The following is a 23,340-nucleotide window of genomic DNA, read 5'->3' as shown; positions in this document are numbered from 1 at the left end:
ATGTTTGATGATCCTGTCATGGCTTTGGCCTTTTCAAGCAACACAAATGGTATTATTATCCTGTGGTTCTTCAATAATCCTGGATTATGCTGTTGATAGCTTGTTGTTGTCTTTTCTCCTGTAACGTTGTGTGAGGTGTAAACACAAAGGCGAAAGTCGCCTGTTATTCTATTCTTGCAAAAACCATATTAAATCGAATCTATGATATGTGATCTGTGCACAGTTTTACTCCTTTCGTTTTATGTGCAGTTACCTTTGTGGTTATGGGAATGGAGTGCATTTTGGACACCCCTTACCTCATTGATAGAGAGGATGAGTGGTACCACTGTACGGTGATGGGTGGATGGTTGGTGTGGAGTTGGGTGATAGGGTTAGTTAAATCCTCACTGAGATTGAGGATAAGCCCCCAGCTAGAACTAACAATATCGGGTTTTTATTTCACTTTTTGTTATTTTGAATTTAAGAATCTGTGCGTACCTCCATCGCTGTCCCGGGAAGATTATGTATCCAGGGGTGGACTGGGTTCCTTCTGACTTTTCCTGTAGGTCGGTATTTTTAGGGAAGAGTGGTGGCACATGCCAAGGTGCACTCGGTTACTCTTTGATTGATTTGCTGACTGTTCCTAGACCAACTCAGGTGTTTTTCCCTGAAGGGTTTTTTTCTTCTGGTTGAGCAGTATATTGTTCAGTGGGAAGGTGCACTGCCCTGGGTGAGGTTGAGGAGGTTCAGAACTGGCTGAGGTATAAGCTTTGGGGCGTGCTGGAGATGCCGAGGGAGCTGGCTTTTGTATGCCAGAGGGTACCGAGCCAGGCCTGGTCCGCTGCTGCGGTTGGTATCCTGTTGCTCCCTGGAGCTTGGGATGTCCCTTCTGGAAGGCACTTATTAGGGACATCCGGGGAGGACTCTGTGTACTGGGGCCTGGGGTTGAGCTGAGTTCTGTGCTTTAGTTAATAGCCTGTTGCCCCTCTCTCCTTGTGGTCGGTGTCATGATATTCAAACACACACATCATGATGGACACACTAACAGGCAAATCAGAGTACACAACACCACAACCAATCACAGACAAGAACACCAACCACATAAAAAGCACGAGCACGACACCTGGTGGTCAGTAGGTCTGGGGAGAAGGGAACAAGAAAGAGCTGTTAAAACATCACAAGCAGGGAACCCCCACGTGCAGAGTGCAAAGACCAAACTGTAAATAGTAAGTTTAAATAAAATAGCGTTGTACCATATACAACCGTGTTGGCTCATCTGTGTGTCAGAACACCCAACACCACATGGTACAGGAGTGGATCGATACCTGCCTACTAACCTGCCATTCTGGACATGGACCACACCGACAAACCGCAGCCGATGCAAGTCGCGGGGAACCTAGGTACCAACTGGAAGCTCTACAGGCAGCGATTTGACCTGTACATCCGTGCCACCGAAAAACAGAATGCCTCGGATGACACGAAGATTGCAATGCTCCTCTTCTACGCAGGTCAGCACGCCACCAACGTCTTCAACTCACTGGTGTTCGAAGAAGGCGAAAACCAATCCAAATATGACACGGTCATCCTCAAACTGGACCAGCACTTTCAAGTTGAAGTAAATGAAAGTTTTGAAAGATACCTCTTTCAGCAACGCCTGCAAGGTAAGGAGGAGCTTTTTCAACCCTTCTTGACGCACCTCCGGATTCTAGCGCAGTCCTGCGGTTACGGCACCACCACAGAGTCCATGATCAGGGACCAGATTGTTTTTGGCGTTGCCTCTAGTGGCCTACGCCAGCAGCTTCTTAAAATGAAAAGCCTCACCTTAGCGTCTGCTGTGGAAGCCTGTGTCCTCCACGAAAATGCTACCTGCCGTTTTGCCCGATTTCAGGCGTCCGAGTTGGCACGGAGGGGGTCCCCAGCCGTCGAATCGGCAAGCCAGGCCGCCCACGACGTCGAACGCATCCAGGCCGTCGATTACTTCCCGACCCACGGCCCGGACGACAGCGGCCGCTTCCCGCGCTTTTCGCGGTCTCCCGCGCAGGTGCGCGCCAAAAATAACGGCCACAACGAGGGACGCACTGCGCAGGCGCGCCCACCGCAAGATCGCACTGCGCATGCGCATTGGCGCAACGAACGCCGTGACGTCATGACGTGCGGCAATTGTGGAGCTCTACATTTAAAAGGGCAATGTCCTGCAAAAAACCGACAGTGCCTCAGATGTGGCAAGATGGGCCACTACGTAGCCCACTGTCGTTCGGCTCAACCCATGGATCCGGCGCATCCTCGACAATCTCGCAGACAAGTCAGGACCGTCCAGCCCACGCATCAAGACTTCCAGTTAAGTGATGCAGATGACCAGGATGCCTTCCGCGTTTCCGTCATTGATGTCAACAAGGTCAATGCCATCAATCCAGCCGATGAGTGGTGTGCCACCCTGACGGTCAACCGATCGCGCGTCGCCTTCCGTCTGGACACCGGCGCATCCGCCAACCTGATTGCTTACTCTGCAGTCCAGGCCATGAAGGTCAAACCACCCATCACGCCATCCCGGCTCAAGATGGTTGACTATAACGGGAACGTCATCCCGTCCATAGGATCTTGCCAGCTACAGGTGACTCACAAGATGTACACGGCCACACTCCCCTTCGAAGTTGTCGGCTCATCAAAGGACTCGTTACTGGGCGCACAGGCGTGTAAGGTCCTTCACCTGGTACAGCGCATTATGTCTCTCTCTCCAGATGAGATATCCGACTTCCCGGATGCTGAGTTCCACGCAAATCTCCATTCCCTCCTTGCTGACAACCAGGAGGTTTTTGAAGGCATCGGGACATTGCCATACACGTACAAGATTCGACTCAGACCGGACGCCATCCCTGTCGTTCACGCACCTCGCAGGGTTCCTGCGCCACTCAAAGACCGCCTCAAGGCACAACTGCAGATTCTTCAGGACCAAGGGGTCCTATCCAGGGTCACGGAGCCCACGCCATGGGTCAGCTCCATGGTCTGTGTAAAGAAGCCCTCTGGCGAGCTCCGTATATGTATAGATCCTAAAGATCTGAATAACAACATCATGCGGGAACACTATCCCATCCCGAAACGAGAAGACCTCACCAGCGAGATGGCGCGAGCCAAAATATTCACTAAATTGGATGCGTCCAAAGGATTCTGGCAGATCCAACTGGACCCGGCCAGCCGAAGACTATGCACATTCAACACCCCTTTTGGCAGATTCTGCTACAACCGGATGCCATTCGGCATCATTTCAGCATCTGAAGTTTTCCACCGCATTATGGAGCAGATGATGGAAGGCATCGAAGGGGTACGTGTATATGTGGACGATATCATCATTTGGTCCACCACTCCGCAGGAACACATGCATCGTCTACGACGTGTCTTTACCCGCATATGACAAAATGGCCTGCGTCTCAACCGTGCGAAGTGTGCCTTCGGCCAGACGGAGTTGAAATTCCTCGGGGACCACATCTCAAGGTCAGGGGTCCGTCCCGATGCAGACAAGGTTAGCGCCATCACAGCCATGCCACGACCGGCTGACAAGAAGGCTGTCTTAAGATTCCTGGGCATGGTCAACTTCCTTGGGAAGTTCATTCCCAACCTGGCTTCTCATACAACAAATATGCGCCATCTCGTAAAAAAATCGACAGAATTCAACTGGCACCAATCGCATCAGCGGGAATGGGAGGAGCTCAAGCACAAACTGGTCACGGCACCAGTGCTGGCCTTCTTTGACACGACTCGCCCTACAAAGATCTCAACAGACGCCAGCCAATCTGGTATTGGAGCGGTACTCCTGCAAAAAGACAGCACGTCGTCATGAGCCCCGGTTGCATATGCCTCACGAGCCATGACCCCTACCGAACAGCGCTACGCGCAAATCGAAAAAGAATGCCTGGGCTTGTTAACTGGACTGGACAAGTTCCACGACTATGTGTATGGCCTGCCACGATTTACGGTCGAAACTGACCACCGCCCCCTGGTCAACATCATTAACAAAGACCTGAACGACATGACTCCTCGCCTCCAGCGCATCTTACTTAAACTCAGGAGGTACGATTTTGAACTGATCTACACTCCGGGGAAGGAGCTCATCGTGGCGGACACTCTTTCCCGAGCAGTGAGCACACCACCAGATGCGGAGGGGTTCGTGCGTCAAATTGAGGCACACGTAACTCTGACAGCAGCAAATCTGCCAGCTGATGATCCTAGTCTGGCCCACATACGCGCAGAGACGGCGACTGACCCCCTTCTGCAGCGAGTGATGCGCCACATGACGGAAGGGTGGCTAAAAGGGCAGTGCCCCCAGTTTTATAATGTGCGAGATGATCTCACCAACATAGACGGGGTCCTTATGAAATCACACAGGATCGTTATTCCGCACAGCGTGCGCCAGATGATTCTTCATCAACTACACGAAGGCCACTTGGGCGTCGAAAAATGCAGACGAAGGGCCCGGGAGGCGGTATATTGGCCGGGTATTAATGAAGTCATGGTGCTCAACTGCACAACCTGTCAGAGGTTTCAGCCGGCGCAACCTCCGGAAACACTTCTACCACACGAGATGGTGACGTCCCCCTGGGCGAAGGTGGGTGTTGACCTATTTCACGCGCTCGGCAGAGATTACATCGTTATTATAGACTACTTCTCAAACTACCCGGAAGTCATGCCTCTCCATGATCTGACGTCGTCCGCAGTCATTGGGGCCTGCAAGGAAACATTTGCTCGCTATGGCATTCCAAGGACTGTCATGTCAGACAATGGACCCTGTTTCGCCAGCCGTGAATGGTCGTCCTTTGCCGCAGCATATGGTTTCACTCATGTGACATCCAGCCCTCTGCATCCACAATCGAACGGGAAGGCTGAAAAGGGTGTCCACATCGCCAAGCGGCTTCTGTGCAAGGCGGCTGCTGCCGGATCGGACTTTAACCTTGCCTTGCTGGCCTATCGATCGGCCCCGCTATCCACGGGTCTCTCGCCAGCGCAGCTACTAATGGGTCGCTCCCTCAGGACGACGGTACCTTCCATCCTGGCACCAACAACAGACCATGAGGCGGTTCTTCGGAACATGCAACTGCAGCGTGATCGCCAGAAAAGTCGGTACGACACACGAGCGACGGACCTGCCCCCCCTGTCCTCCGGAGACAAAGTACGCGTCCATCAACCGTATGGTGGCTGGTCAGCACCGGCCGAAGTCCTCCGACAAGTGGCTCCCCGCTCGTTCCTGGTTCGCATGCCGGATGGTTCCGTGCGTCGCCGCAATCGGCGCGCCCTTCGCCGACTTCCACGCTCACAGCCACACAGTACGCACACGCCAGATCCTCAACAGGCTTCCGAGGATGACTTTGTGGAGCTGCCGCACATCACGCCCTTTCCATCGCCACCCATGGCCATGCCTGCACAGCAGCCGGTGGTTCTTGATCCACCCTTGAGACGGTCAACCCGAACTCGTCGCAAGCCCATTAGACTGGACTTATAATACCGTTCATATGTTTAACAAGTTGCACAATTTTACATGATAACCTGTTGTTGTTTATCGTTCCAGATGTCGTCTGACTGGACAACTGTTCAAGTTTTTTTTTTTTCTTCTTCTCTCGTTCGCATTTATGTTATGTTATGGTACAACTTGGTTCATGTGACGCACCCGACATCGCCCCATGTACATAGTTCCGTCATATGCACATGCTGCACACGACACACACACACTCTTAGATGCACTCACGACACGATCATATTTATTACCACGTAGGCACATATCTTTGTAAAAAGGGGGGATGTCATGATATTCAAACACACACATCATGATGGACACACTAACAGGCAAATCAGAGTACACAACACCACAACCAATCACAGACAAGAACACCAACCACATAAAAAGCACGAGCACGACACCTGGTGGTCAGTAGGTCTGGGGAGAAGGGAACAAGAAAGAGCTGTTAAAACATCACAAGCAGGGAACCCCCACGTGCAGAGTGCAAAGACCAAACTGTAAATAGTAAGTTTAAATAAAATAGCGTTGTACCATATACAACCGTGTTGGCTCATCTGTGTGTCAGAACACCCAACACCACAGTCGGGATACTTTTTTATTCGATTGAGCAGGGTTTTTTTCTCTTCCTCATGAATAATGCTGAGCATGCACTGGGGGAATACGGATCCACAGTTGGGTCCTGACCCTTGGTTATCCTGTGATCCACTCCTGGTAGTTCTCCGTCCCTTTCGTTGGGAGGCATCGTCAACACTGATCATAATCTGTATGTATAGCTGGTGATCCTCTCTGTATACGTGTATGGAATGATGTTCGCTCTGTACTGGGCCTGAGACTGAGGTTATGTTGCGTTGTGTGGTCTATATCTAACATCCTTTTAGAACTGGAGTTCTCGTGAATTTTCCTTGTTTTATTTAAGGGTGGGTGTAAAGAATCCGTGATTGGATCGTGCAGGGGGTACAGATGGGTTTGGTATCCGAGGGAAGGAGATGGCGGTGTGTCATTGCTGCCTCTGCCGCTGCTGGAGTTGAAGGAGTTGTACATTGGTGCACACTTGAACATGGCGCAAAAAGTTCTTCCTAAGTTCTTGTGGTAATTGCGAGCAATCACTGCATGAAAGGTGTGCACCATTTTACCGTGTTTCCAAGGCTTTATCCTGTTTCTCCCCTCTTCTCTGGTGGGGCTTTTAGGAATATCGAGTTAAATCTAAAGAGTGTATTGACCCAGTTGTACTGCTGTTCTCCTCTGTATTCATGTATGTTGAGCCTTTACGTTTTCTTGTGGTGCTGTACCATTCCTGTGGTTTTGTTGTGTTGTTTGTTAAATTGTTAAATTTCAATAAATAATAATTTTTTATTGAATTGCTGCTTAAACCACCGGGCAAGATGGGCCAAAACATATTGGCCCATGCTTCTGGATCATTCGGCCATGCTTTGAAATTTTAAGTCTATCTTTTCCTTATCATTAACATTCCCTTCATCATTAGTCTATTCCACCATTTCTTGCTCCTGCAACACTGCCTGGCCAGATTGCAGTTCTTCTATATTTAAAAAGGAAAGGGGAGGGAGAGATTGCAAGAGATGCATCCTTAAACCATTTGCAGGTTGCAAATCAGAAGAGTTATTATGATGAGGGGAAATTGGGATGTGAGAAGGAGGATTATGTATGAACACACTGTCATGTTATTCACCCTGGGGCAACACGGACTGCAACACGATGCAGTTAAATGATCAAGCATACACCAAACCTAGGCGTTGGTTCAATAAGATTTATTGAACTTCAGTAACGAAGCACACAGCTGCCTGTGGGGTGACTCTCTACTACTCTAAGTAAACTAACATGAACGATCTAGACCAGGCTAGCTCTGATCCACGTGTAGAAGGTGTTGAATGATTTGTACACCCTGACTGTCACTACAGTTGTCACCAGTGGAAAGAGGCAGAGTGCTGATGCCTCGTGTGGTTTATAGTTGGAAGCCCCCCGTCTGGTGTTCTGTCTGGTGATTGGTCGTGTTCTGTTCTGTATGTTGATTAGCTCACCTAGGTGTCTGTCACTGCCTGCTTTTACCTCATGATGTGCATGGGTGCATATTATGACACACACCATCATTTTCAATGATTCGACCCCATTGCAGATTATGGCCTTTGTCATGGCCGCACCACCGCACCAATGAAGGCAAGTACTGTCTATTCCACGCGGGTAAGGACATGCATCCATGTCTGCTACCCATGGTTAGGTGATGTCATCTTTGTCCTGCAAGAGAGAGGAAAGTGTGTCAGTGAGTATGGTGCAATGGGTTTGGGTAACATGGCTACCATGGTTAAATAACTGGTGGCATGTGCAAGCTGCGAGATGTTGGTATGAGGTTTGCAGGAATATTAGTTATGTGAGACTGAGGTAAAGCTATGAATGTGAGGCAGTAGTCATGACTGATAAGAAATTATTGGTAGGTGAGTGACAAAAGGGTTGTGCTCAATTGAGTAGTGTGTAAATCTAGTGGCTGAGGTTTAAGGATGGTATCTGAAGATGAATTCAGCACGCTACCATAGTGGTTAACACGATGGCTTCACAGCGCCAGGGTCCCAGGTTGGATTCCCGGCTTGGGTCACTGTCTGTGCGAAGTCTGCACGTTCTCCCCAGGTCTGCATGGGTTTCCTCCAGGTGTTCCGGTTTCCTCCCACAGTCCGAAGATGAGAAGTTTAGGTGGATTAGCCATGCTAAATTGCCCTTAGTGTCCAAAAAGGGTAGGTGGGGTTACTGGATTACGGGAATAGGTTGGAAGTGTAGGTTTAAATGGGGTGCTCTTTCCAAGGGCTGGTGCAGACTCGATGGGCCGAAAGGCCTCCTTCGGCACTGTAAATTCTATGATTCTATGAATTCAGTGGCCTTGAACACGCGTGCAATATCATTGAATGTCTTGTAGCACTGCTTCAAATATGACAAGGAAACTGAGCCTTTACTTACAGACTTTATTTTGTGGATATTCCTCCTGAAAGTTTCATCTCTTTGCTGGTTACTCCACTGCTGCTTCCCTGCTTACTGTTCCCACTCTCCTGAGAAACAACAGAGCTGTGAACATCACGCTACTCCAGATCCTGTTGCTGGTGATGTTGCTGGTCACCTTGGTTCTTATCTGCAGTCCAATCTAAGGAAGCAAAAGTAGCATCCATCTTGATCTGAGGGAGCAAACTTCCAAAGAGTAGAAAGTAACATTGCAGAAAAGATACCCTTCCCCATCAAGTCCCCTGAGATTGATTAAGCTCTGTTAATTGCTGTTGTATATTCACCCTGCTGTCACTGGTGAATTTCAAGGAGCCCAGGAAACCCATGGATTTGATTACATCAAATTGACACACCGGTCAAAAGTGTGTGCTCATATCACTCTAATGGGGATTGTATGCAGGCCGCCTAACATGCTCAAATTAAATAAAGTGAGTTAAAACAGGCTTCCCCACACAATGACATTTTTCCTGTTTTTGATCCTCTGACTCGCACCCAACCCACACAATCTTCCAGATTAAAATTCAGCACTTTATTTCATAACATAATCTGTTATCTTGAACCCAAGCCCATTTTATTATTTCAAAACTATCTCAAATTCAAAAGGACAATTTTGCTGAACTGACAGGACACAACAATGTTCAATAACATTTTCCCAAAATAAACTTCCTTCCTTGATACACAGCAATGGGAAGGAACCATTTTCTCGTTTAAAATAAACATTTGCTTATCCCTTTAAATTTTAAGTAAATTCTCCCTTCTTGACTGCTTGAGAAAATCATCTGGAATTATCAAATTCATTCCAATTTCAGGAACAAATTATGGCCAGTTTCGGCGTTTTCACATTAGCAACAGACTGCTTAGCATTTACTTAAGATGTCCACCAGACATTTTTCCACATTGCTATCATGGGGATAGCAAAAGAGACTTTAATCATTTTTTTCCCCCGGGGTCACTTTTTATTACAGTCAATAATAAAATCAAAATGTGATAGCTAGCTATCACATCCCAATGCAACCAAGATAATTGAAGAGGTAGAATTGCCTCATATCTCCTAAAGGTGTAGGGGCACCAACCACATGAATTTCCCACAACATTTTCCACTTCAAACCACCAAGCATTAAAGAAATTCAAAACCATCACAATAATATTATTTTAATGTCATTGGGGTTAATTTTGACTTTGGGCAATGGAAATGAAAATCGGGAGATGTGCAGCTGACCTGATAGAAGCCATTTTGCATCATTACTCAAAGTTAAAATCACAATATTGCGTGTGAGCTGAAAACTTGGGCGAAATTCTCCCCCAACGGCGCGATGTCCGCCGACTGGCGCCAAAGACGGCGCCAATCAGGCGGGCATCGAGCCGGCCCAAAGGTGCGGAATGCTCCGCATCTTTGGGGGCCTAGCCCCAACATTGAGGGGCGAGGCCGACGCCGGAGGGATTTCCGCCCCGCCAGCTGGCGGAAATGGCGTTTGTTGCCCCGCCAGCTGGCGCGGAAATGCGGCGAACGCACGGGAGCGTCAGCGGCCGCTGACAGTTTCCCGGCGCATGCGCGGGAGCGTCAGCGGCCGCTGTCAGTTTCCCGCGCATGCGCAGTGGGGAGAGTCTCTTCCGCCTCCGCCATGGTGGAGGCCGTAGCGGAGGCGGAAGGGAAAGAGTGTACCCATGGCACAGGCCCACCCGTGGATCGGTGGGCCCCGATCGCGGGCCAGGCCACCGTGGGGGCACCCCCCAGGGTCAGATCGCCCCGCGCCCCCCCCCCCAGGACCCCGGATCCCGCCCACGCCGCCTGGTCCCGCCGGTAAACACCAGGTTTGATTTACGCCGGCGGGACAGGCAATTTCTGGGCGGGACTTCGGCCCATCCAGGCCGGAGAATCCAGCGGGGGGTCCCGCCAACCGGCGCGGCCCGATTCCCGCCCCTGCCCAATCTCCGGTACCGGAGACTTCGGCGGGGGCGGGGGCGGGATTCACGGCGGCCAACATCTATTCTCCGACCCGGCGGGGGGTCAGAGAATGACGCCCCTGGTGTTGGTCTAAATCTTAGGCAATTCCTCAACCTGCAAGTAATCTAAGGCTTCATGCTCCCAGAGTCCAAAAATGATTTATTCTTTGTTAGGTAGTCTCCAAGATCTTCAATTGAAAGTGTCATAACCCCCACGAGGATCATGGGGAACAATCATTGATCTACCTGTGGGACCTGTGGAATACGAGTTTCCGCGGGACGGAGGCCAACTATCTGCGGCTCATTGTGAGTAAGGTATAAAAGCAGGCTCCAATCAGAGCCTGGTGCAATAAATCGTCCCAGCTAGGATTGCACTGGGAGTATGATCATACATTAGACAAGCTATTGTAAATATGTAAATTATATACCATCAATTCACTGCGAGACTATGAGAACGAGTGAACATAAGGCTTTATTATCCAGGAACTTGCCTGCCAGTGTCTGCTGTACAAATGAGTGCCGCCCACAGGTGGCAGGTCCATATATCGCCCCGGGGGGCGGAGCCAGAGGCTGTGCCCCCCGGGGTTCTAGTACAATACCTGGAAGTAGATCGCATTACCATTTCCTGGCCATCGGCACAGTATTATAAAGACAGCTCATATTCAGGTGAATACATTCACCACAGTAAATAAATTAATCTTCGTTAACGCCAGTTTTCTCAAAGAGATTGGTTTAGCACAGTGGGCTAAACAGCTGGCTTGTAATGCAGAACAAGACCAGCAGCGCGGGCTCAATTCCCGTACCGACCTCCCCGAACAGGCAGCAGAATGTGGCTACTAGGGGCTTTTCACAGTAACTTCATTGAAGCCTACTTGTGACAATAAGCAATTATTAACAATTATAGAAGGGTAGTGTGAAAGTGCTTGACAAAGAGGATCAAGTAAGCTTGCTGCGGCACTTAATTGAAATGTCTGATGGGTCGTCCTTTTTCCTACTTTTCAGATGCGTGATATTATTGGGAGAGCCACTGCAAGACAGAACAATTACCAAACTTCAATTGACAACACAATGACATACATGAATGCATATTCAGTTGCAAGAAATGTGCAAAATCGTGTGCGTAAATGGTATGAATACACATGGGAATCTCAAGGCCTGCTGGGTATGTAAGCTGAGCCCACACTTGCTGCCTCTTTCAGAAATGTTTCTGGTGGCCTCTTTTACAATAAAAATAAACTGTATTTCTTTCAGACTCATCTGAGCTAATGGAAAATATGCCAGTACAAATGCAGCTGTCCATTGCTATTGATCAAAACTATGCAATAGTCAGTAAAGTTGACCTGTTTAAGGTATGTGTATTGGAACCGTTACACTGCAAATAAACTATTGCATTTTGGCTTTGAAATTCCTCTGCACGTTACTTTTGTTGACGTTAATTTTCTTACTGTGCCATATTAACATATTTATTAGTTAACTTATTGATTAATTTAAAATAGTTTGTTGCAAACGTGTTAATGACACTGCCAAAAAGTAGTATCTGTACATAACAGGATATCTGTTAATCTTTATCTGGGGTATCTTTAATTTAATAAAACGAGAGGAGCCAGGAGTTTAAAAAGAGCATGAGAGGAACCAGGGTCGGGATTCTCCGACCTCCCGGTGGGTTGGAGAATCGCCGGGGGGCGGCGTGAATACTGCCCTGCCACTCCGACGCCGGCTGCCAAATTCTCCGGCGCCGGTTTTCAGGCGGGGATCACGCCGCGGCGGTCGGGGGCCGTTGGCAGTGACACCCCCCGGCAATTCCCCGGGCCCTGATGGGCCGAGCAGCCGCCCGTTTTTGCCCAGTCCCGCTGATGTGAAATAGACATGGTCCATCCTGATGGGACCTGGCTTGGAGGGCGGCTAGCGGAGTCCTCGGGGCAGCGTGGGGGGATCCGGCCCCGGGGTTGGGGGGGGCGGGGCCTTGGTGGCTTGGCCATTGATTGGGGCCCACCGATCTCCGGGCGGGCCTGTGCCGTGGGGGCACTCTTTCCCTCTGCGCTGGCCTCTGTAAGGCTCCGCCATGGCCGGCGCAGAGAAGAAACCCGCTGCGCATGCGCAGGAAACACGCCGGTGGTTCTGCGCATGCCAGAAGTTTAAAAAGAGCACGAGATGAACCAGGCACGGGATTCTCCGATGGCGCCGGCCTAGCCCCCGGAAGTGCGGAGGATTCCGCAACTTCCGGGCAGCCCAACGCCAGAGTGGTCCGCGCCGCTCTTGGGGCCGGTGTCGGGCCATCCCGCCAATTGCAGGAGAATCCCGGCCCAAGAGTTCAAAAAGAGCACGAGAGGAGCCTGGAGTTTATAAAGCGTGCGAGAGGAGTCAGTGGCTGGATTCTCCGTGAGCTGACACCGAAATCGCGAAACGCGATCGGGCGGAGAATAGCTTCCGACGCCGAAATCGAGCCTGATGCCGGTTTCATACCAAATCGACATGCATGGGTAGGGCCGCGGTGCCAACCGGTCCACCGTGTAGCCATGGCACCTGGTTGGGCACAGGTGTATGCGTCATGACAACATGTTTGCCTTTCACCCCCTGCAGAAAATAATGACTTTCGACAACAACCTGCGATGCTGGTCTGCATGCAGCCCTGTGGCAGCATGAGTGGGGGCCGCTCAGAGAGGAGGCGGAGGCTGCAGCAGAGGAGCGGGCTGCAGAGGGGCAGCTGGCAGCCGTTCAGGATGGAGGGCCGGCTTCCCAATAGGCCAAGGAGGAGCAGGAGGAGGAGGAGAAGGAGGAGGTGCCAAGGGAGGCACCGGATGAGACCACACGTGTACCATGACCGCATGTCCTGTGAGGACCTTCCGGACCAGGCGTGCAGAAGAAGACTGCGGTTGAGCAGGGAGACAGTGCAACACATCTGCCAGATGATGGCACACCTGGCACTGCATGGGTATGGGGGAGGACATCCGCTCCTGGTGGCCGCCAAGGTGACGGTCGCTCTGAATTTTTACGTGATGGGGTCGTTCCAGTCACTGAGTGGGGACCTGTCCGGCATCTCCTACGCAGCACCGACGCCCTGTATGCCCAGGAGGAGCAGTACATCCAGTACCCTGTAGACCACGCCCACTAGGATGCCCGAGCAGCGGGGTTCGTTGCCATCGCCTGGATGCCCCGGGTCCGGGGGTCATCGATGGGGTTCATGTTCCCCTATGCCACCGGCAGATAACAGACCGCTGTTCACCAACAGGAAGGATTACCATTCAAGGAACATTTAGGTGGTCTGTGACCATCAGATGCGGATCATGCACGTCTGCGCCCAGTACCCGGGCAGTGTACATGATTCTTTCATCTTGGCGCACTCGGTGATCCCCGACATGTTCGAGGGACACAACCCCCGGCTGCGGGGCTGTGGCTGAGCAACAGGGGTTACCTGGTGCGGCCGTGGCTGATGACGCCTATACGGAGGCCACAGAGCGACGCGGAGACCCGCTACAATGATGCCCATTGTGCGACCAGGGGTGTGTGTGTGTGGGGGGGAGAATCTCTTAAGTGCGGCTGCAGCTGTGCGGCAATCCGCTGTCGTTCCGCGTATAAAGTGTAATGTTTCCCTTGACGCCCGTGCTAGCCCCTTTGGAGTGGCTGAATACTATCACCTGTCGCGCCCTTTTTACCATCTCGAAACTCCACAGTTTTCACAACGGCGTCAGCACTTAGTCTCAGAAACGGAGAATCCATCCCGAGGAATATAAAAGAGCGCGAAAGGAGCCAGGAGTTTAAAAAGAGCATGAGGGGAGCCGGGAGTTTAAAAGAGCGCGAGAGGAGCCAAGAGTCTAAAAGAATATAAAAGGAGCCAGGAGTCTAAAGGAATGTGAGAGGAGCTAGCAGTCTAAAAGTAGAGGTGTCTGGGCTGGCGATATGCGTAGCTGCACGATGTGAAAGCTGGCAGATCCCATTACGAGCAGCAGTGATCACATCTGCAGCATGTGTTTGTTGCCCGAGGAATGTCGGCACAGAATTGATGAGCTGGAGTCTGAACTTCAGACCCTGTGGCACATCCGGGAGGGGGGGAGTTACCTGGATGATTTGTAAGGTGACTGCGGGAGTGAAAGTTGGGAATGAGGCTGAATGCTATCAGAGATTAATAAAGGAGGTCAGAATGTGTGGAAAGCATAGTGCACAAGGAAATCCTGCAAGGGAAAGATAAATCAGTAGGGCATATTTAAAAACCTGGGCTGGATTCTCCACCCCGCCACACCACATTTCTGTTTCAGCACACAGGCGGGGTATCTGTTACGCCAGCTGGTCAATGGGGTTTCCATTGTGGGGCAGCCCCACGCCGTCGGGAAACCCCTGGGCTTCGGGCAAAATGGAACATCCCACTGGCGGAGAATCCAGCCCCTTGTACCTAAATGCATGCAATATTTGGAATAAAGTCAATGAGCTGACAGCACAAATCGAGACAAATGGGTATGTTTTGGTGGGGTTTGAACAGCCGAGGGTACTCAGTATTCCTAAAGGATAGACAGGATGGAACAGGAGGTGGAATTGCTTTATTGGTTAAAGATGGCATCAGGGCTGTATTAAGAAATTATATATGGCAGCACCGTGGCGCATTGGTTAGCACTCCTGTCTCACGACACCGAGGTCCCAGGTTCGATCCCGGCTCTGGGTCACTGTCCGTGTGGAGTTTGCACATTCTCCCTGTGTTTGCATGGGTTTCGCTCCCACAACCCAAAGATGTTCAGGGTAGGTGGATTGGCCACGCTAAATTGCCCCTTAATTAGAAAAATGTAATTGGGCACTCTAAATTTATTTTTTAAAAAGGCAAAAAAAGAAATGATATTGGTACTAAGGGCCAAAATGTTGAATCAATCTGGGTGGACATAAAAAATAAGGAAAAAAAACTCCTTGGTAGGAGAAGTATATTCCTGAGAGGAAGAGGAAGTGTAACAGAGAGAAGAACGTTCCATGGCTAAACAAGAAAGTCAAGGAAGGCAGAAAGGCAAAAGCTAGACCATACCCATACTGCAAAAGCTAGTGGTAAGCTGGGGGGTGTGGAGAACTTTAAGGTTCAGCAAAAGGATACTAAAAATAAAATCGAAAGAGCTAAGATGAACTATGAAAGGAAACTAGCAGAAAACATAAATACTGATACCAAAAGCTTATACAAGTATAGAAAGAGGAAGAGACTAGCTAATTAAATGTTGTCCCTTTAGAGGATGATACTGGTGAGGTAATAAGGAGGAACATAGAAATGGCAGCAGAGGCACTGAACCAACCTTTTGTCTCTGTCTTCACAGTAGAAGATAATTTTAAAAATTCCAAAAACAACATTTAATGCAGAGTAATTTGGTGCAATAACCATCACTAAGGAGACGGTATTGAATAAACTGATCGAATTAAGGGCAGATAAATATCCAGGGCCTGATGGCCTGCACACTAGGGTATTAGGGAGGTGGCAGCGGAGATAGTGGATGCATTGATTATGGTTTTCAGAATTCCCTGGATTCTGGAAGGGTCCCGAAGGATTGGAAACACACTAATGTGACGCCCCTATTCAAAAAGGGAGAGAGGCAAAAAGTAGGAAACTATAGACTGGTTAGCTTGACCTCTGTGGTGGGGAAGTTGCTGGAATCACTCATTAAGAAGGAGATGACTGAACATTTGGAAAGACAAAGCTCAATCCACCATTATCAGCATGGTTTAACGAAGGGTAAGTCATATTTGACAAACTTGCTTGAGTTCTTTGAGGACGTAAGCAGCAAGGTGGCTAATTGGGAACCTGTGGATGTGGTATATCTAGACTTCCAGAAGGCGTTTGATAAGGTGCCGCATAAAAGACTGATCCAGAAGGTTAGATCGCAGGGATTGGGGGTAGAATACTAGATTGGATTGAGGATTGGCTGACTGACAGAAAGCAGAGGGTCGGGGTAAATGGGTCCTTCTCTGGCTGGCGAGCTCTAACCAGTGGGCCCTGCCGATTCCAGCGGCCCGCAGCCGGCGCCGCGCCAAACGCGCCGGCGCAATTGGCGCCGATTCTCTGCACCTCGGAGAATCACGCGCCGGTGTCAGTGCATCGTGGCGCGGGGCTCGGAGAATCGCCCCCTGGGTGTTTTTGTTCATGAATTGCAGAAAGTCGGTATGCAGATACAGCATGTATTTAAAAAGACAAATGGAGTGTTAGTGTTTATTGCCAAAGGACTGGAGTATAAAGGTAGAGAAGTGTTGTTGCAATTATATAGGGTGTTGGTCAGACCACATCTGGAGTATTGTATCCAGTTTTGGTCTCCTTATTTCAGGAATGATGAAATGAAATGAAATGAAATGAAAATCGCTTATTGTCACAAGTAGGCTTCAAATGAAGTTACTCTAAAAAGCCCCTAGTCACCACATTCCGGCGCCTGTTTGGGAAATAATGCGGTGGCATTGGAGGCAGTTCAGAGGAGGCACCAGATTGATTCTGGGGATGAAAGGGTTGTCGTATGAGGAGAGATTAAACAGATTGGGCTTATACTCACTGGAGTTTAGAAGTATAAGAGAGGCTCTAATCGAGGTGTATAAAATACTAAATGGGATTGATAACGTAAATGTCGACCAAATGTTCCCCCTTGTGGGGCAATCTGGAAAGAAAGATCACGGATATAAATTGAGAGACGGTAAATTTAGAACTGAGATGACGAGGAACTACTTCTCGCAGATTGGCAAAATTGTGGAACTCACTGCCCCATAGTGCGGTAGAGCCTGACTCATTAAATGGTTTCAAGAAGGAGATAGATATATTAAAGGGATATTGGCAACAGTTGGGGAGGTGGATTTGAGACCAGGAAGAGATCAGCCATGATCTGATTGAATGGGGGAGCAGACTCGAAGGCTGAATTGCCTACTTCTCCTAATTCATATGTTCTTATGTTCCTATTGTGGCATTGATAAACAATGCTTGTTGTCTCAGATGAGTACAATGCCATATATTGTCTGGACACAGATGTTGATTTTAATGGCTTCTTCTTGGACAAATTTTGAGTGGGTCATTTTAATTGCCACCTCTCTCCACCTGCGTTATGCCAAGCAGGGACGCAGTTAAAATGGAACGGAGAATTTACCCATTCTAATTCGATTGACCAACTGCAATTTTAGCCCAGATTTAATGAGTAATGGTCCGCTGAGGGGGCAACCATCCGCAGCTCCCATGCCAACCCCGGGATCATGTGTACCAATTCCGGAATCCCTTATCCCTTCCCGTCTGAACCACCGATTACCCGTAACCCCCACTGACTGCTGAGGCCTCTATCCATACGTCTGAAGGCTATTGCTGAATTGGCAATCATAGTTAAGTGTGCACTTCATACATCCTGTGGGGACGTGAGTGACATCTCGCAACCCACAGCCCACAGGTGCATCCGACAAGTCACGGATGCCCTGTTTACCTGGGCAAAAAACTACATCAACTTTGACATGGACCAAGCCCAACAAGATGTCCGGGCAGCAGGATTCTCCGCCATCGCCGGGATGCCCCAGGCCCAGGGGCTGATAGACTGCATGCATGTTCGCCTTGAGAACACCGGGCCAGCTGGGAGTGTTCTACATCAACAAGCACTCCCTTAACGTACAGCTCATGTGTGACCACCACATGTAAATCATGCACATGTGTGTATGCTTCCCAGGGAGTGTGCACAGCAGCTACATCCCGGAGTAGTCAGACATCCCCGGCCTCTTCGAGGACCACCCCAGGATGACCGGCTGGCTCTTGGGGATAAGGGGTACCCGCTCAAGACCTGGCTAATGGCGCCAGTACGGAGGCCGGCGGCCGAAGCGGAGACCCCATACAACGAGACCCAGGTGGCCACACGAGCTACCATTGAGCGGCACATCAGACTTCTTAAAATGCGCTTCCGATGCCTCGACCACTCTGGTCGTGTTCTGCAGTACACACCACGGAGGGTCGCCCACTTTGTGGTGGTCTGCTGTGTCCTCCACAACCTGGCACAGTGCTGGAGGTAAGAGGTGAGGAATATGTGCCATCTCCGAGGAGGAGGGGGTGGACAAGGATGAGAACGAGGGTGATGAGGAGGTGCCAGAGTGGCAGGGGCTGGAGAACGAGCCCGGGGTGGACCCACCGGACCAGCCAGAGGCTGCAGGACAGACGGCAGCGGCGAGGGTCCAGGAAGCCTAGAGGGCCAGGGAGGCCATCATACTCGCCCACTTCACTTAGGATATGGCCTGGTCCATCACCCCCCCACTCCCATTTTCCATCCCCTCCCCAGGGTCTGTGTCACATCACTCCAGTGTGCAGGGACTGTGTCGGCACCGTCAGTAGGTCAACAGTCAAGGGCAGGGGGGTGATGATAACCCGCAGAGAGCTGAACGCTGGTGCTCCTAAATCTATGCCACAGCCTGACCCCTGCCTGTCTGTTGAGTGTTCGCTCACACCCGTCACCTGCACGCTGTGTGCCCGGGGAGAGATGGGGGCCAGAAGCCTGGAGAGATAGGCCAAGGTTTCGGAGGTCAGCCACATTGCGAAAGAAACTGACAGAGGTGTCATACTAGTTGTGGTGAGGGCTTTTTAATGTCTCACAGTGTCCAACAATACCCCACTCTCCCAATGGTGCTGCCCCATTCTACCCTCCACCCATTAATTCCACCTCACCCCCTACCTACTCCTCTCTCCTGCAGCACCCCCCCCCCCACCCTCTGTCACTCAAGTGATCCTCAACATGCTTAGCTTTCACTGCTCTACCGCTACGTCTAGGTGTGTCCCCAGGATGGACATCAGAGGTGGAGACAGCCAGCTGCTTACCATGCCCCGTGGCCTTCAATGCCGTTGGCGGACATCCTCTAGGGCTCTGGGGCCCGAGGGCGCTGGCGCACTTGCCAGCGACACATGCTGCCCTGTCCCATGTGCTGACTATGAGAAGTAATCTTATCAATGGTGGTGGAAAGGTCTCGGTGGAGGGGGCAGGGGTGGTGTCAACTCACATGTGCATCCCAGTGTAGGTCGTTGACCTTCTTGTGGCACTGGAGGCCAGTCCTCCTGGACACGCTTTCCGAGCTGACGCCTACTGCCACTTCATCCCAGGCGGCATTGGCTGCCCTGTGGCTCACCCTCTGGGATCCTCGGGGGAACAAGACATCCCTTCTGCCTCGACAGCATCAACTAGCCTCATCAGGTCTGTGTCTCCAAACCTTGGGGTTGGATGTCTCGGCACTATGGCTGCGAGCTGAGTGGGGTTGGCTGTGCAAGTGCTGTTTAAGTGTTGCTCGACCTTGTTAGCGGGGGCTGGCGAGCGCGGTCCCAGTGAAGTGACTGGTGATCCTTCATTTGTGGTGTGAAGCCCGTGGGGCCTTGTTAAGTGGACCAATTAGCGTTGTATTGCGTTGCCGGCCTCACCAGGCTGAGCGCCAGGAAGCTTGCGATAGTTCCCGCTCGTTACCACACATAGAAATCTTTCCGGAGAATCTTGCCCTCTATTTTGAAGAGTGAGCAGCTGGGAGTTTGATGAGTGAGGCAATCTTATTCCAGCTTTATCTGCATTTCGCGCTGAACTAAAAATTCTTGTTTCAGTCAATTTTAAATTTCCAGCCTTAAGCAGAGATAAACAAGCTCTCTACTCGAGAGCAGTTGTATTTGACTAATTAGGTAGCAGGCTTAGTCTGGTTTCCAGCAGAGCTGACACATCTGAATCTCAACTAATATAAATAAAGGGCTCTCAGTGCGACTTTATGCAGTGAGCAGCAGCGGGTTCAGCAGGTGAGCGAGTTCAGTGAAGAGGGCGAGGAGATGCCCTTTTCAATTTCTATCTTTGTCAGCCTCCAGTATTTGGTCTTACTTTGGTACATAGGAAGAAGCTGATTGGTGAGCAACTGATGCGTTATAATAAATAGTTTGTAAAAGTTAAAGTTGGGAAGGGCAGCTCATCCAGTGGAATATGCATGCTGTGGAATGTGGGAAGGCACAAATGCACCATGTATGCTCGACAAACACATCTGCAGGAAGTGTCGCTGGCTGTAGAAGCTTGAGCTCTGGGTTTCAGAAATCGAGCAGTGGCTGGAGTCACTGTGGGGTATCTGTGAGGCAGTGAACTATGTGGATAGCACGTTTAGGGAGGTGGTCACTCTGCAGGTTAGGAGTGTTCAGGTCGAGAGGGAACGGGTGACTGCCAGCTAGTTTAAGAGAATTAAGCAGCTAGTGGAGGAGTCCCCTGAGTTGATCTCAGTCACTAACCCGTTTTCCATCTTAGATACTGGTGAAGGTGATAGTTCCTCAGAAAAGTGCAACAAGAACCATGATCATGGCACCATGGGTGGCTCCGTTGCACAGTTTTGTAAGGGCCCCGAAGAATCCAGCACGAGTTTTAAGGATACAAAATAATAACGTTTATTTACTATAACAATATATACATAACAGTAGCAGTAACTTCCCTTGCTACCTTCTCCTTCCTCCTGGTTCCTGGACTGGCCAGCTTATTTATAGTAGGAGTTTCTCCGCCCCCCTCATTGGGGAAGTTCATACTCCCATAGGATTGTGGGATAGTCATTAGTCCCCAGCCAATCGTCAGTAGGCAGGTTATAACATCCCTCCCCCCCAAAGTCCAAGGAATCCACCGTAGGCCCTGGCGAAGGAAGGCGTCAAACTCGTTTGGCCGCAGGCCGGACGCCATTTGCACGCGGCGCTGGATCAGGCGGCGTATAACGAGACGGAGACCGGCGCTTCCGTGATGAACGGCGCGGTTGTACATCCACGGCCTGTGGACCCGAGGATTCCCCCCTCTGATTCATCCTGTGTCTCCATCTCGGAGTCAGAGTCTGCTGCCTCCGTCATGTCAGCGGCTCTATCCCCATTCGGTCCCGTCACGACCTGCGCAGGCTTCGAGTGAGGCACCAGTGGAAGATTTGGAGGACTACCTTCCCTTGTTTCTGGTCTTTGCCGCTGTTGAACTGAGCTCCGGGGGCAGGGATCTTTTGCGGGGATGATCTTCTGGACCGGACGTGGTCTACATGTTTTCGCTGGAGACGACCCTGGGCTTGCACTTGGTACGATATAGGGCCCGTTTGGCGAAAGATTACACCAGGAACCCATTGGGCACCACCAGCAAAATTCCGCACGAATACTGGGTCACCGGGCGCAAACTGCCGAATCGGACGATGCCGAGACAATCCCGGTCCCTGCCGTTCTTGTGTGCGGCGTACTTTTGCGCCAATGTCCGGGAAGACCATACTAAGGCGGGTGCGAAGTCTCCGGCCCATTAGGAGTTCTGCGGGAGCTACCCCAGTCACTGTATGGGGGGTGGTCCTGTACGTGAACAAAAACCGAGCCAGTCTCGTGTCCATTGATCCGGAAGACTGCTTCTTTAGGCCTCTTTTGAGTGTTTGCACTGCACGCTCTGCCAACCCATTTGAAGCCGGGTGGTAAGGGGCAGTGCGGATATGGCGGATGCCGTTCGTCTTTGTAAACCTAGCAAACTCCTCACTCGTGAATGGAGTGCCATTATCCGTGACCAGCACCTCGGGGAGGCCATGCGTGCTAAATGATAAACGCATTTTTTCAATTGTTGCGCAGGACGTTGTCCCCTGCATCTTATGCACCTCCAGCCATTTGGACTGGGCGTCAATTAATAGAAGGAACATGGAATTCTGAAAAGGGCCTGCGAAATCTGCATGTAAGCGTGCCCAAGGCTGCCCTGGCCATTCCCAGTGATGTAGGGGCGCGGCCGGCGGAAGCTTCTGATGCTCCTGATGCTCCTGGCAAATGGAGCAGTTTTGGGCCACCTTCTCAATGTCGGTGTTGAGGCCTGGCCACCAGACGTAACTCCGGGCCATAATTTTCATCTTGGTCACGCCCGGATGCCCATTGTGCAAGTCTGATAATATCAGCTCCTGGCCTTTTTCCGGGACAATCACACGCGTCCCCCACAAGAGGATGCCGTCTTCCACGCTGAACTCTGACAGCTTGGAGGAAAATGCCCGCAACTCGCCTGGGAGCTGTCTATGCTGCCCACCATACAGGACTATGTGCCGAACCTTTGACAGGACTGGCTCCGTCTGGGTCCACTCACGGATCTGTGATGCCGTGACAGGCAAGGTGTCCATAAAATTTAGGGTTGCGACCACCTCACCGGTCGTGGGGGTCGACATGGGGCCGGTTGATAAAGGCAATCGGCTCAGTGCGTCGGCATTTGCTATCTGCGTACCTGGTTTGTGCTCCAGAGAATACTCATATGCAGCAAGCAACAAAGCCCAGCGCTGGATCCGTGCAGAAGCAATGGGCGGTATTGGCTTATCCTCTCTGAAGAGTCCCAGCAGGGGCTTATGATCAGTCACGATAGTGAAATGGCGGCCGTACACATACTGGTGGAAGCGTTTCACCGCGAAAACCACTGCCAGGCCCTCCTTCTCGATCTGCGCGTACTTTTTCTCCGCTGCAGTCAATGTGCGGGAGGCGAAAGCTATCGGTCGCTCGGCCCCGTTCTCCATCTTGTGGGACAGGACAGCCCCAATACCATACGGGGATGCATCACATGTGACGAGCAAAGGCTTTCCCGGATCATAGTGGGTTAGTAACCCAGACGACGACAATTGTTGCTTTACCCGCCGGAAAGCAGTTTCTTGCGGCTGACCCCAAACCCAGGTGTGATTTTTCTTTAGCAGCAGGTGTAAGGGGGCCAGCGTAGTTGCCATATTGGGGAGGAACTTCCCGTAATAGTTTACGAGACCGAGAAAAGAACGAAGATGCGAAGTGTCAGTCGGGGTGGGGGCATGTTGAATTGCACGCACCTTCTCTGCGATGGGGTGCAGACCCTCGCGGTCCACCCGATAACCTAGGTAGACTACTTCTTTTGCCTGAAATATGCACTTTGTGTGACGTAAACGGACTCCAGCCTCCGAAAGGCGTTTAAGGACAGCCTCCAGATTTTCCAAATGCTCTTGCTCCGACG

The 23,340-nt window shown here is 50.8% G+C and overlaps 1 protein-coding gene across 1 annotated transcript in view; it reads left to right on the top strand.

Annotated features, from left to right (window-relative positions):
• cngb3.1 (cyclic nucleotide gated channel subunit beta 3, tandem duplicate 1) overlaps positions 1 to 23,340 on the top strand; it is a 209,128-nt gene that overhangs the window by 88,199 nt on the left and 97,589 nt on the right. The window contains exons 11-12 of the mRNA XM_072468598.1: positions 11,432 to 11,591; positions 11,681 to 11,778. Of these exons, the coding sequence (XP_072324699.1) occupies positions 11,432 to 11,591; positions 11,681 to 11,778 (258 nt within the window). The remainder of the gene's footprint in view (positions 1 to 11,431; positions 11,592 to 11,680; positions 11,779 to 23,340) is intronic.

Source organism: Scyliorhinus torazame, chromosome 11, assembly GCF_047496885.1.
Source record: "Scyliorhinus torazame isolate Kashiwa2021f chromosome 11, sScyTor2.1, whole genome shotgun sequence".
Classification (NCBI taxonomy): Eukaryota; Metazoa; Chordata; class Chondrichthyes; order Carcharhiniformes; family Scyliorhinidae; genus Scyliorhinus; species Scyliorhinus torazame.
Note: the sequence above shows the minus strand (reverse complement) of the source record. Positions and strands in the feature narration are given on the sequence as shown.